General features: G+C 34.3%; 1 protein-coding gene across 1 annotated transcript; it reads right to left on the reverse strand.

Annotated features, from left to right (window-relative positions):
* Positions 1-874: 874 nt before the first annotated feature.
* Positions 875-5,529, reverse strand: LOC120184611. Its single transcript, XM_039189027.1, has 12 exons — positions 5,501-5,529; positions 5,236-5,331; positions 4,626-5,017; positions 4,420-4,495; positions 3,950-4,312; positions 3,762-3,841; positions 3,575-3,636; positions 3,403-3,476; positions 2,057-2,137; positions 1,705-1,843; positions 1,542-1,607; positions 875-1,162 (listed from the first exon to the last, which is right to left on the reverse strand). Exons 2-11 carry the CDS (start codon positions 5,287-5,289, stop codon positions 1,543-1,545), a joined length of 1,386 nt encoding a protein of 461 aa, XP_039044958.1. The 5' UTR covers positions 5,290-5,331; positions 5,501-5,529; the 3' UTR covers positions 875-1,162; position 1,542.
* Between the last annotated feature and the right edge of the window lie 8,922 nt (positions 5,530-14,451).

Here is a 14,451-nt window from a genome sequence, read left to right on the forward strand (position 1 = left end):
AACTTAGTTATCTAAGTTCAAAGTGGTCAAATGAACCATGGAAAGACTTATAGTGTACATTTCTACATACATGTCTCTATGATGAATAATGCGCATGCACAAGATGAGCTCTTTGCTCTTAATAAATTCATAGCCTAGACTTTGGGTGGTTTTAATGAGAAAGACTTGATGAATTTACCGATTTAGGTTGAATATCTACTCTTAATAAGTCCATAACCCAATGTTTAGTGGGTGGTCTTACTGTGAAAGACTAGATGACTTGTCGCTAGAGAGGATGAGTTTTCTTAAACTCTTAATGAATTCAATCTCAAGAGTTCGGGTTGTCCTATTTGAGAATGACTTATTGAATTCACCAAATAAAGATGTTGAATAGTTGTCCTATTTAGAAAGTCGTGCTGACTTCGGAGGGTCATTCGTCTATTGTAACAGTTATACACATCAGGACGAATTTGTTTTTAAGACAATGGTTAATATCACGAGACTATTAATCAGTTCTTTGCTTGTATATTTCGTTTTATATTTTTTTCAGTAAGTGTTAATGCCTTGTTTTGCAGTAATCAATTTTTTCAACAACGCATACAAAAAAATTATGAAGAAATATAATATCATAATATTATAAATATTTATAATTAAATTAAAACAAGAACTCAAATAACTCAATTTTTAATTCAAACTGTTATTGAGAGTGACTTAACAAGGTTAAGGTTTAGTTAGCCTTTGCTCCCTTAATTTAGGGTTTGAGTTGCAAACAAATGGGTTCAGATTTAATTGAGTAGGCAGATGATATAAGTGGGTCACATGTCAATTTATGTAATGAATTTGGACCGATGTAATGTGGAAGGCCCAAAGAAATAAAAAATCAAATAAACAATAAGTCTCAATGGCCCGACTTTCAAATATGCATGAAAGATAATATGAAGCACGACATCTTCGGCTCCCAATGATTGTATTTTATTCGAAAATATAAACATGAAAGAAAACCTTAAAAATAAAACCCAAATAGCAATACGTGCCAACTATCCATCTCACGTCAAAGGCGCAGAACCAGGAATTTACTAAGACGGAGATTAAAGTATTTTTTATTTTCTATAAATACTTAAAACAAAATTGAGCATTCTAATGGAGATTCATGCAACTATCCAGCTTTTACCTTCATTGCTTTCTGTTTGACAAAAAAAAAGAACTAAACGATTAGTTGATATTGAACAATCATTATGCACAGAATCCATTTGAAAAACACAATAATTTCAAGGAAGACCCTAAATACTGTGATTGATGCTAAAAATACTGAAACAAAAGTACAGCAAATTGATTATACAATTGGAACATTGTAATTTAAGGCAGTGGAAAGCATGTTAAACTTGCCAAGTCATGATCAATATCCTCGTTGATAATTGAAGGTAAGACTACCTGAATTGAAGAGAATACTATGTGTAATTTTCAACATACAAAGTAATTATGTGCTATAAAAGAAAGCGTTGGGAGCTATGCAACCAAACAAATGATAACATCAATCGACACTGAACAATTTAGAAGCTTACTTTATCCTTCTCTGATTTCAGTAACTCCAAGCTCCTCCTGAAGAGACTCATTCAGCTTGTGCTCCTCTGGAATTTTACAAATGAAGAAGATGATGTTTCATTTCTTTGACAATTGATGATATTGCAAGTATCATAATTGGAACTTCAAGGTGTACAAATATACCTTGCAATCTCATCTGCAGATTCCCAAGTTTATCACATTCCTTTTCAAGTTCCATATTCAATTGCTTTATCTGTAATTCATGATTAGCTTGAACTGCCCCCAGGGGCCTATTTTTCTCTTCCAGCATATCTGCTAGCTCCTAGAAGACATTCATATATATATATATATGAACAAATGCGTCAAGTTCATTCATCATCCAAAGAAACAAATAGAAAGACAGGTGAATGAGATGGGAAAACCAATAGGAAGTGTTTAGTATCCACTAAGGCCAAAAATCAAAACAGCAGAAGGGTGCATGAATCATGACCAAGTGAAAACCAATTATATCCAATCATCGCAAGAGTGCCATTACCTTTTCTCTTCCATCATGTTTAGAGGATACGCCATTGGCATGATGATTTTTTACTAGACTTGCTGACTGGTCACCATTTCCCTGGAGAAGAACACATTAAGAATGCAGCTTATTGACCTGGTGGCAGCGGAATATTAATTCAAGACAAACTTGCAACAGATCCAGTGGAAATTAATACATGTTCCAGGACAGGAACAGCACAAAAACCAATTAATATCATGTGAGCCACATATTTGAACAACTAAACCATCCAAGCATCCCAACCAACTCATTTCATGAAGGATAAGCATCAAGGCCAATTTTTCATTCTAAGACAACAATTCATTTCTGGATTCTCTATGGCATCTACCTAACGGGAGATTCAAGGTTGCCAAATGTGTGAAACATGATATAATGAAAATCCATTTTACATCTACTTCTTGCAAGATAATGACAGCACAAATAACAAGAGAAACAGCAAACGCAGTATGTTAGGTTTATTACATGGAACTACATGGGCCTTCTGAATTGCAGAACCTATTACAATAATTCCAGAATTTATCAATAAACAATAAACCTCAGACAACTCAAATTGAGTCTAAAAACTACATTGGATGCATGAATTCCATTACTTGATAATTTGGATCAACCAGAGTTGCATATGTCAAGCATGGATGATAACTTCTTAAAGTTGAAGACTACCTTTTAAAGTCTATGTATTTATTAAACTAGCTTCTCATAAAGTAGCTTCACTAACAAGTTATTTCACATCAAGAGAATCCAACTGGACAAGCAGGCAAAATATACTATAATGGTATTTATCAAACAGAACCATAAAAAGTTCACACAAAATTATTAATGATTTGAGATAAAATCAACAAATCCAGTTTTTGGTTTCTTCTGCCAATAGTATCAAGGTGTTGGTTACACAACATCTTCCTCGTCATCACTACAAAATCCAGACATAGCCAACGTTTGTGCTACGCTGTTAGCAGAATAGCAAAAAGAAGGAAACAACAGGAATATATACCAACTAATTACCTCAAAACTCGGTAAACAAAATGTTTGAGGAACTGTTGCAGTGGGATTCAGAAGCTAGAGTGATCAAATGATGGGGGTCACATAAACATAGGCAAAAAAGATATATACATACATGTGAATATTTATTATTAATAAATATGGGCTGCATCGACAGAATGCCGAGTGACATACCAGTTTAAAAACATTCACGCTCACAACCAAAAATTTTAATTCTCTTACCAATAGAACACAATTTCAGGTTTTTGAAAGGGAGTACTGATTGCTTTCAAAGATAATGAACATATTAACAACAAACTGATCAGCACGGTGAGCTTTATTTTTCTTACCATGGCATCCGTCACATGGCCCACATCTTTGCTTTCCAACTGACTGCCTTCATTTTTGCCATGTAATTTACTTCCTACATTAAAACAAAAACTATGCTGTTAGAAGGATCTTGCATATTGTTTTCTTTACAATCTAATCAGTAACAGGACAAGCAACAAATAAAGCAATTACCTAATGATTTCAGAAAGTGCTGATGGGATGTCGGCAATGTCTCGTCCGAAACGGGTCTGAAACTAAAATGAAAATTGTATATTATTAAAGGCAGGAGGCCAAATTAAAGTTTTTCTTTTAATTTCTAAATATGTGATAAATGCAAGCAGAAGGTGGTAGGCAGCATAGACAAAGCAAAATTTCAAACCGTTTCAAGTCCTCATATTCAACAAATCCTTTGCTGATAAGAAGGTATGCCACTTTTGTAGCCAATTCTTCCATGCTCAACTGTAAATGATTATAGACAACAAATTAAACCAAAAGACACTGTTTACCCAACAAAAAGAAACTTAAAAGATAAGTAGAAAGCGATCAAGAACATCAAGGAAAACACACCTTAGGTAGGTCTTGACGATATTGGTCAATTTCAGGACCAACACTTTGAAGAACTTTAATCAAGCATAACATAGAATTCATTGTTTCCAACTTATTCTTCAGCTCATGTATCTCCTCACTAGTAGAATCTAGTTTCATTTGTGATGCTTTTAGTGCTTCTATCTCTAACAAAACCAATTGGTGAAGGGACATGCTCCCACTCGAAGTAAAATCCTTGAAAAAAACTGGTGATGTAATTTCTTCTCGAGCTATCATCAACAGGGCAGTTGTCTCAACAAGTTTTCCGCCCTTCATGTAGTGATATACTTCTTTCTCAACCTCTTTTGTGTTCTCAAAAAGCAACCTAAGAGACTCCAATTTTTCCTGACGTTGATACAACACAAACAAACTAATAACAATAATAGAAATCTAGGATATATATATATTCAAAGAAAATGCAATATGATAAGAGTTCACAGATAATTACCGACCATATCTAAGCACAAAAAGACAATCACCATGCATATAGATTGTTTTGAAGACCAATCAATATTTTCATGTCCCCTTCTGCAATAGAAAACAAACATGCAAACATAAATGAAAATAGATAATTAATACACTACTTCCCAACCCTGCTTCTATATGTAATAGATCAATAGAGCAATTAACCAAGTAGAAAAATATTCCAAACCAATACCTTATGTAGTCAAGAAATCTGTTTAAAGGTAACATGCCCTTATGCCTGATGTCAGTCCGAGCTCCATTGCGGATATATAAGTCGATCAACTCAGGAGGACCTGATGTAAAATACAGTGGATTTGAACCAAGCACTGGATGAAGGGCATTAATGTCTACATCGAGACCTGTTTCTCCGGCTAATAGAGCAGTTGCACACTTTACTGCATTTCTTGCAGAGATATAATAGAAAATTGAAGATAACATATTTTTTGATTGATACCAAGCATCATGAAGTTCTGATCGTTTCCTCTGCTTCTTAATACGTTGAACAAATGCATCCTTATTATCAACGACTACCAAATCAAGAAGTTTCGTATCACCAAAAGGAAAATCATCATATGATAAACATATCTGTCATCATAATTAAAAAAAGAAAATAGAGAAAGAATCCCATGATTAGTATGAGAATCATTAGAAGGTTGAATGGTAAATAAATGATTAAGTCTAAGAATTCTAGCCGAACAAAAACAATAGAAAACGGAAAGCATATACTAAAATAGTTATTTTATAATAGAAAACTAAGAGAAGAAAAAACTGAGAAAAATAAATGAAACCCTTCAAAAGCATACCTCAAAGCTTGAGTCCGAGTCTTCCGAAGAAGGATATGCTCCATATTGGGACATGATGAAACGAGATAGCAGTAAACCAAAATACAAAAAAAAACCCTTCGGAAATAAAGCAAATGCAGTTGATATTAGAAATTGGGAATCAAAAGTTAGATATAAGCAGAAGCATCGATTCTAATTGTTCCAAGGAATACACAATCCTTTGTTGTAAAAAAATAGATATGAGAGTTCAGTAAGAAATTTAGATGAAATTAAAAAAAAGAGTTACCTTGAAACAAGACTCTTGATGACGGCAAGAGATAAACCATAAAAGCAATATATATATATATATATATATATATATATATATTGAGCTTACCTTAAACCTATCAAAACTACGTAGTTTGGTGTACAGATACTTTTATATATTCAAAAAATAATCATACTTTTTAATAAAATAATGCAGTAGTTATACTTTTTAATAAAATAGCATTATTTCAAGATTTAATGCTATTTTTTTCTTCTAATTTATTAAATAAATATTTCTTAATCCCAACCTTCACCTCGTTAACATATTTCTAGACAGCAGCTTTCGTCAATTTCTGTGCTTCCACCGTCACCTTTGTCTCCACCTCCCAAGAAACTAGATCCTCCTATTGTCACTCTGGATGATTTGTTTCGGAAAACCAAAGCAACTCCCCGGATCTACTATTTGCCTTTGTCAGATGAACAAGTTGCAGCAAAGCCAGCAACAGAGGGAAAAAACATCAAGCAGTAGAGATCAGGTTGTTCTATCGATTTTCTTATCGGTCGGTGGTCTGTATGTTAGATAATGGTAAAGAAGTGTCACATAATTGCATCTTTGCAGGTCTGCATGTTTTGATTATTGGAAGGAATTGTTCCAGCCATACGAAGGGAACTTATCCGGTGATTGGTATCGGTTTTCTGACAGCTACTTTGGGCTTGAGTTTTTATTTCCGTGTAGCATTAATATCCTTAAAACTTAGAGCTCTCTTTTGTAATGGATTGGTTCTCCTGAATAATATCAGCTACTTTTATGAAACATGATTTTTTTAGAATCTAACTTTGTATCTTTTGCATAGATTACTTAGCTCAAGATGGATGAGATTCGCCGGTAATTATCATCTGCTCCCACTCGTTTTATACATGCATGTGTAGTTTTAGTCGGGGTTTTATTTGTGCAACGTGGAGCTGAGCTTGGTGAAGGGGTGACTCGGGATTAATAAGAATCTCCTCTCTGCCACGTAAATTTCATGTTTACATTATATAAGCTGCCCTAAAGTGATCAACTTCGTTGGGGTCGATATGCATTTTTTAAACTGAACTGAGCTTATTCTTTTATTTTGGTTATTGGATTTTATTTTTCAGTTCAAATCGGATCATATTGGAAGATCAGTTTTTTTTGGGGTGATAAATTGGAGAGTTCCGCTCAGATGAATTTTGATGAGTTTTAAGGGTGTGTGTAACACCCCAATTTAGGGGATAAATTTTAAGAAATTATAAAGTGGTGAATTTAATTGGCATTTTTAGAAGAAATTGGGGATTAAATTGTAAAGTTGTAAAGTTGTAAAGTTGGCAGACCGTTTTATAAAGTGCAAAAAATTCGGTGGCTAAACCCATGATTTAACGATTTTTTTATATATGTTGAATTATATAACTCTCCTCGTGCACAGCTCAGCATAAATTTTCCCAGTTTTCCCTCTCTGATCAACCAACTTTCAACTTCGATCTACTCGTCTCTGACCTCCGATCGACGAGCTGAAACCACCATTGTGTTCGTTGTCAACCGAGGAACAAAACCCCTCAAACCTTTCGTCGTGAATCGTCGTCGTTTGTCGTTAATTTCAGTCGGAAGTATCGTTGCTAATAACTCAATTTCAATTGGTTTTTTTATCGATTCACGACGATCCGAGCATCCGTTTACGACACCTCCCGCACCATCGTGTTCCTTGCATCGTTCCGAGTCTGCCGGTGTCATCCTTGGTCTCCGTCGACGGCGGCGCGTGAGGAGGTGAAGCGGTCAAAGTTTCCAATTCGTTGAAATCGAGCTCTCCGTCGTTCAAAAATTTGAACCGAGCTTTGTAAGTATCTCGAAATCGCTTAAAATAATTTTTAGGAATTTTTCCGATATTAGGGCACTGTTCACGCGCCGCCACTGCGCGTGGGGAAGGAAAAAGTGACCGGTTTTGGAACTGTTTTAACCGGTTTGACCGATCACAACCCGACCCGACCCGTTGACCGTGTTGACCACTGTTGACCAAAACTTTGACGGGCTTTGACCGGGCATTAAACGACCTTTGACTTTGACCGAGTATACCTATCCTGACATTTTTCGACGTTCCAAATCCAATTCCGCATTCCGTTTTTCGAAATTTGAACCCGAAGGCCTTGAAATTGCCGGTCAAACCCATTGACTTTGATTTTGACAGAAAATTCCAAATTTCTGAAAAGTCATATTTTATGCTTTCGACGTCCTGAATCCAAATCCGAAGTCCGTTTCTCAAAATTTGAACCCGGTAAGCTATTTTTCACTGATTTATTACCCGATTCGATCCGTTTATCGTAATTAAGCTCCGTTTCTGATATAATTTATGTTGATATGTATCTGAGGAATTATTGGAAGTTGAATTGAAGATCAAAGGCATTCGAATGAAATTTTTATGGTCGATCAGTATTGCACGGAAATCGAGATAATACTTTACTACCTCTTTATGCTTTATGGAATATGTTGATATTGGTAAATGCATGAATGAGATAATGTTGGTCACTTTTGTGGAGTTGATTAATTTATACACTCGATATGAATGTGGTAGAAATTCAGTATCTGAATACGGATCGAATGATTAATATAAGAGATTGAAGGGTTGTTAGAATTAAATTTCAAGTTCTGTGTTTGGTAGTAAAGAAATCAACCTGGATCTGAAATTTATAATTTATTTCATCAAAGGTTATATGTTAAAGGTACTTGGATGGGAAATTATGAGAATATTCTGGTAGGGTAAAATTACGAAAATACCCTTGTGTTATAAAAAGACAAGATTTGACTATGGAAGTTGGATAAGAGGTTTTTAAAGACATGTTGATATGATAAAACTACTGATGTGCATAAGAAATGCTAGTTTTGCTTAGAAAATATAGATAACCGGATTTTAACCCAAGAGGAGTTGAGCAAGATACTAGAAGTCTTTTAAGGAATCATTTCAAGATAAGAGAATGTTCGGGAAAGCAATTGATCATAGGATCTCTAAATTATAATTATTTTCATTAAGAGGTAATACCGAAATTATCTGATTAAGAAATTACGAAAATGCCCTTGAGAGATAAAATAGTATAAGTTGACCCTGAATGAAAAAGTACTTTGAGGATTTGTACTTAACTCGATTAATTACGAATTTAATTATTAAGATTTGTCTTTGTACAGAAAAATTCATGATATTCCGTTTGTAAAATCTGAAAAGGCACTTGACTCGAAAATATTCGAGTAATGAGTGAATACCTAAAGAATAATTTATTAGAGGTATTCTGCTATCAGGATTGTTCGAAAGGACTGAAATAAATGATAAGATTCAAGTTAATAGTAAGATCGGATAGAAGAAAATGATTAAAATACACTGAATCTGTAAAATGACCAAAATACCCCTGTAATAGAAATGACCCAAGAATACCACCAAGCTCAGGAATGATTGAATATCCTCGAGCTCTGAAATGAATGGAATAAAACTGAACACCAAAATTACCAAAATACCCTTGTGACCTAGACTAAGTAGATGTTGGATTAATTAAGGAATCCAAATAAACATGGGTATGGTACTGATCTTAAAAGTTATGGATCACCAATGCTAGTGTTATATCAGTACCTGAACGACATAAATGTCACTTGAATGCATGTTTGTATTTTCAAGTTTAGCTCGATGATAGTTTTGGAAGTATTCAGCTCAGCTCAACTCTAGAACGCATTCAATAGTAAGGAGTTGATATTTGTTAGAAAAATCGACCACGAATACCAAATTGAATTGAACGAAATTACAGTATGTATCCGAAATTCGGAAACGTCTGGATTACCCTGAAAACCCCCGAATATTACGGGAATGGACATGACTGCTAAATGAATTAGGTAACCTCAATGACTGAGGATTTAGTAAGTGATTTGGATAAGTCTGGAAACTCTGATGAGTTTACATAGTGTACAATTACGATGGTTTATGATTAAAATAATCAAGTACGTCAGCATTACATGATATTGTGGAAGCGTGAAAATGAAATAAAGACATTAGAAGATCTATTCAGCGATGATTTTGAAAATGACCGATGGACAAGAATTTGTGGTATTAAAGAGTAAATACCATGGAAGAACAATGAATTGATCAATCGACAAGCATTAGTTTTGGGAGCTATTCATCTAAGAGTTGTTTGATAATCCGATCAATCGACATAGATTGTAAATGTCCTGAACCTTCATTTCTTCCTTACCAGCTCAAGTCATATTCTGAATAATTAATGATTTTGTCAGTTATTGAACTCTTCCAACAGTGATTCTAAATTCTGATATTCTATCGGTATACTGAAGATCTATGTTCCTCTACCTGTGAAGATTATCCAGTACCTCTGAATAATTTCTGTAAACTCTGGTGTGTTCCCTAATCAACTGGATATTTTACCTGATTTCCGATTTGATTTATATTATAATACCTGACCTGGATTCTGATCGGATACTTGACCTGGATTCTGATCGGATACCTGACCTGGATTCTGATCGAATACTTGACCTGGATTTTGATCTGATACTTGACCTGGATTATGTTATGATTTTTTATATATTCGTTTATGGACAGAACATGTTTTACTTGGGGGGTAATGTTAGAGGAAGTATACCTGGAGGCTCCTCGGCTGTGTGCTCAGGGCCTTACTTACCGGCTCCTCGGCTGTGTGCTCAGGGCCTACTGGACTTGACGGTGGGTGTATAGTTCTGGGGAACCTACACATTTTGGACTTGACGGATGGGGGTATATATATATTTGTTTTAAAAAGATCTGAAAAGTTACATGATTTTTGGGAACACACTAGAAAACCTGTTCTGATCTCCTGAACCTAGACATCCGAAATATTTCCATCTGAAATGAATACTATTTGTTACTACATGCGATATCAATAGACCTCAGCTCAACATAAAGATCTGTAAATATCTGAACCAATAAGGAAAATATGTTTTTATCTGTATCTGCATGTTTTTCAGCATCATCTGGTAGTTCTGTATTACTGAGCTTTCCGAAGCTCACTCTATTACTCACCATTGCAGGTTAAAAGAATTGTACCAGTGCAGTTATCGTCATCAGTAAGGAAGTTCTTCCGGTGCTGTTTGCAGAGTACGATATATGTGATTAGGGGGCATGTAATTGTATTTTGATTTATATACGAGTCTAGAAATCTGTTTTATTTTTAAATAGTGACAACTGATTTTATAAGTTACACGTTTCAATAAACGTTTTAAATTTTCCGCTATTTTTACAGTGGGTCGCTCCGGTGGCCCAAATGTGACACCCCAGATCGGATCTGATTACCCTTATCGGTCTGTGGGGGTTACAGTGTGTCTGGAAAGTTATATATTGATTGGATTTTGGTTTACTTATAATTACCAAACTTATAAACATTTTTACTTCAAATATAATAATTAATGGAATAAATTATAATATTTGATTAAACATGTAATAATTGTATAATTATATGCGGTTATGTTTAAATCTAATTAGGTAATATTTTGAACGTATTAATATTTTTAATGAATTATAGTTTAATAGTATTTTTTATATGTAAATATTTAAGGTTAAAGATTATATAAGATTTTTTAAATAATTTAAAAATCCTGGAGGCTATTTTTTAAATAGTAATTTAAATAAATTTTAAAATAATTCAAATAAATAAATTTTAGAATTTAAGGTTTGATAGTATTTCGCAATTCTTAAATATATGTTGTATCAATCCAATAAAATTTTAACAAATTACCCATGTGTCATATAATATATATAGTAAAATTTGGATTATGACATAGATGATTCACTTCTTCTGATTTGAGCGAAGAGCGAAGAGCTGTGACCCTTGGTTTAATGAAGAACAATAAATTGAAGATGAAGAATGATGCATGTCCAAGAGAGAATGAATCCCCAATTGATTTTTTAATCACGCAATGAGATTTATATATTGACCTTTAATGTTTATGTCATGCCTAAGGTTATAATGACTATTCATAGATTGACAAAATGCATAAATAAATCGTACAATATTAGATTTGATAATGATATATTGTTGAGTTAATCGAATGACGAAATTGGCCAAGAGGGGGGTGAATTGGCAATAAAAATTTTGTGGAAGCTTTTGCAGAAAATTGAAAGCAATTGCACAGCGATTTACAGTGGTTCGACTTTCTCAAACAAAGTCTACGTCCACTACCTTAGCTATCCACACTAAGGATTTTCCAACAAATTCACTAATTTGTTCTTTCTTTTGAGGCCAAAGAGATAACCTTACAATTCCCTCAAGAGTATACCCCAACTCTTGAGAACACTCTTTTCTCAAAGAGAAGATTACAAATTTGCAAACTTACAAGAAAACCTCACAAGGTAAGATGTTTGCACAATTCTAGAACAAAGAAAAGAACACTCAAAGATGAATACAATTGAGCACAAAAAGTGTTCTTGAAAGCAAAATGAATATTGAATGAAAATGGGCTTGAAATGCTCAAACTTGAGGTTTGATGCTTTCTCTTTGATTCTCTCTTGATTCTAGTTGCTTGATGTTTCTTGTTGTTGATCAATGGCTTCTAAGCTTGCTTAAATACACCTTGAATCACTTCTGAACGTTGGGGATAATTAGAGAAGATATTATAGCCGTTTTAGTGTGAAAACATTAATAAAACAGCTTGGACAGTGGGGGGATCGGTTCCCTATCATAGGGAATCGGTTCCTAAGTGTAAAATTCAAATATTTCGACCGTTGAACAGGGGGAATCGGTACCCCTTGGGGGAATCGGTTCCCTCCGAGCATTCTGGAAATCTCGGAGCCAAACCATTCAGGGGGGAATCGGTTCCTCCTATGGGGGGGAATCGGTTCCCTCTGAGTATTCTGGAATTTTTGACTTTGAATTGGTTCGAAATACTTTGTAAAATATTTTGAAATTGTTTTATGATTAAAACTTAATTTTACACTTAAGTAAGGATCAAAAATGATTTTTGAAATATTTGGAGTAATGTTTTGATATTCGAATAGTTATATCGAATATACTTAGAAAATCATTTGGAAAATCTTAAATCCATTTAACTTAATTTGTTATATCGAAATATTAAAATGTTTCAACAATCTCCCCCTTTTTGATATAACAAAACATTTTAGTAATTTTAAGATTTTTGAAATCAAGTTTTGAAATTAGAAAATTAAAATTAGAAATTACTCCCCCTTACTTTAACACTTATTCTTCTCCCCCTTTTTGTTAAATCAAAAAGACATTGTAAAACAAGGTTTTGTAAATCATTTAGCCAATTGATTTATTAATTATAAGCTGAAGCTGCTAAGATCATAATCAAAAGAGAGGTTAGCCATTAGTTTCATAAATCAATATTCATAAATAATGTGATATGGCAAAATTGGTCATATTGCTAATGATAATGTAAATGATGCAAAAATGAATAAAACACACCAAACATATAAGTTCACACCATTCATATATCCAAAATCCAACAATCCACAAAATCAAACATATCAAAATGTTGAAACAATATTCATTTTGTTCAAAGTTTTAAAGCTAACATAAAATCAAGCATCCGGATCGGTAGGAGGAAAACGGGCTCGCATGGCGGCCATCTCGTGTGTGAGTTCATTTATACGAGCGTTGGTTGATTCATTGTTTGCACGCATCTCCCGAAGAATCTCTAATTGTTGAGCTCCCATTGTGGATAAATGAGACTCTATAGAGGAAAAACGCGAGTCCATGGTAGCGTATCGGTAATCGAATGTCTCCATAAAGGATTGAAAATATGGAGGCATTTGATGCGTTTGTTGTGCTTGCTCCTCGGGCTGCTCTTCGGGCTGATCAGGTTCTTCTTCAACTTCATCAATATCCCTCATTAATTGTTCAAACTCGGGATCTTCGTCAGCTTCGGGTGGAGCTTGTGAAGAACTAGCTCCCGGAGTAGAAGAACGAACCCATTCACCGGTTTCTTTGTCCTTTACCCATCCCGCTCTCGTTAAGGAAAGAAGATTTATTTTTCTTAAGAGGAAAAACGGCATCTAGACTTACTCTAAGCCCAGCTTTGGAAAACAGATTACTCAAAAAGCAACCGTAAACTAGAGATGAACAGTGTTTCTTGTTAGGAACAAGATTTACGGTTTCAACAATTTCAGCAAAAATAATCTGAGGTAGGTTAATTTTAATACGGTTTTCGAAACAATGTAACCACCAAAGATCCAAAGCTCTAAGAGTAGAATAACGACCTCCGGATGGTCGAAACCACCAAGAAATCATTAGATGAAGAAAACGCTCATGTAGGTCTAAGACACTCGCACTATCTCTTCTTTGTAACGAGAACCTAAAATTTGTTTTTCATTCGAGATACCATCATTATCTAATCCAAATGTATTGGCTATATATGTCGGGTCAATATATAAGAATTGTCCTAGGAGGTAGGAACGAATTCCTATAGTTTCTGTTTCAGCTTGGTTTTTAACACATACAGCATTAGAGTAGAATATACGAACAAGTTGATGGTAAACGATAGGTTCAAGATCAAATAGTTTATCAAATTTCCATTCTTGTAAAATGGGAAGATATTTAAAATCGATAGCTAACATAGCTTGACGAGAAGGAATACGTTCTTCCCGGATTTTGTAAGAATCGAAATATTGATAATACCAATATCGGTGATTTCTAGACCCAGGATGATTGAAACACGAATTTTGGATAGTCAAGTTAGGATCAGTGGGATTGGGATTAGAAATTGGAATAGAAGGAGGATTTGAGGTGGATTTGGTTGACGACTAGAACGACTAGATGAAGACCTAGGACGTTAGGATTTGACATGGTGAAGGAAATCGGAATAGATATAATAACCTGCAATTTTAAAACAAGTGTATGCAATTCAATTAATCCCAAAACTCAAATGAGTCCTCAATATTTCAAGATTCTCTAAAACAATCCTAATGGGCAAAGTTTTTGAAAAACTTTTGAAAAATA

Source organism: Hibiscus syriacus, unplaced genomic scaffold (assembly GCF_006381635.1).
Source record: "Hibiscus syriacus cultivar Baekdansim isolate YM2019G1 unplaced genomic scaffold, ASM638163v2 tig00112925_pilon, whole genome shotgun sequence".
NCBI lineage: Eukaryota > Viridiplantae > Streptophyta > Magnoliopsida > Malvales > Malvaceae > Hibiscus > Hibiscus syriacus.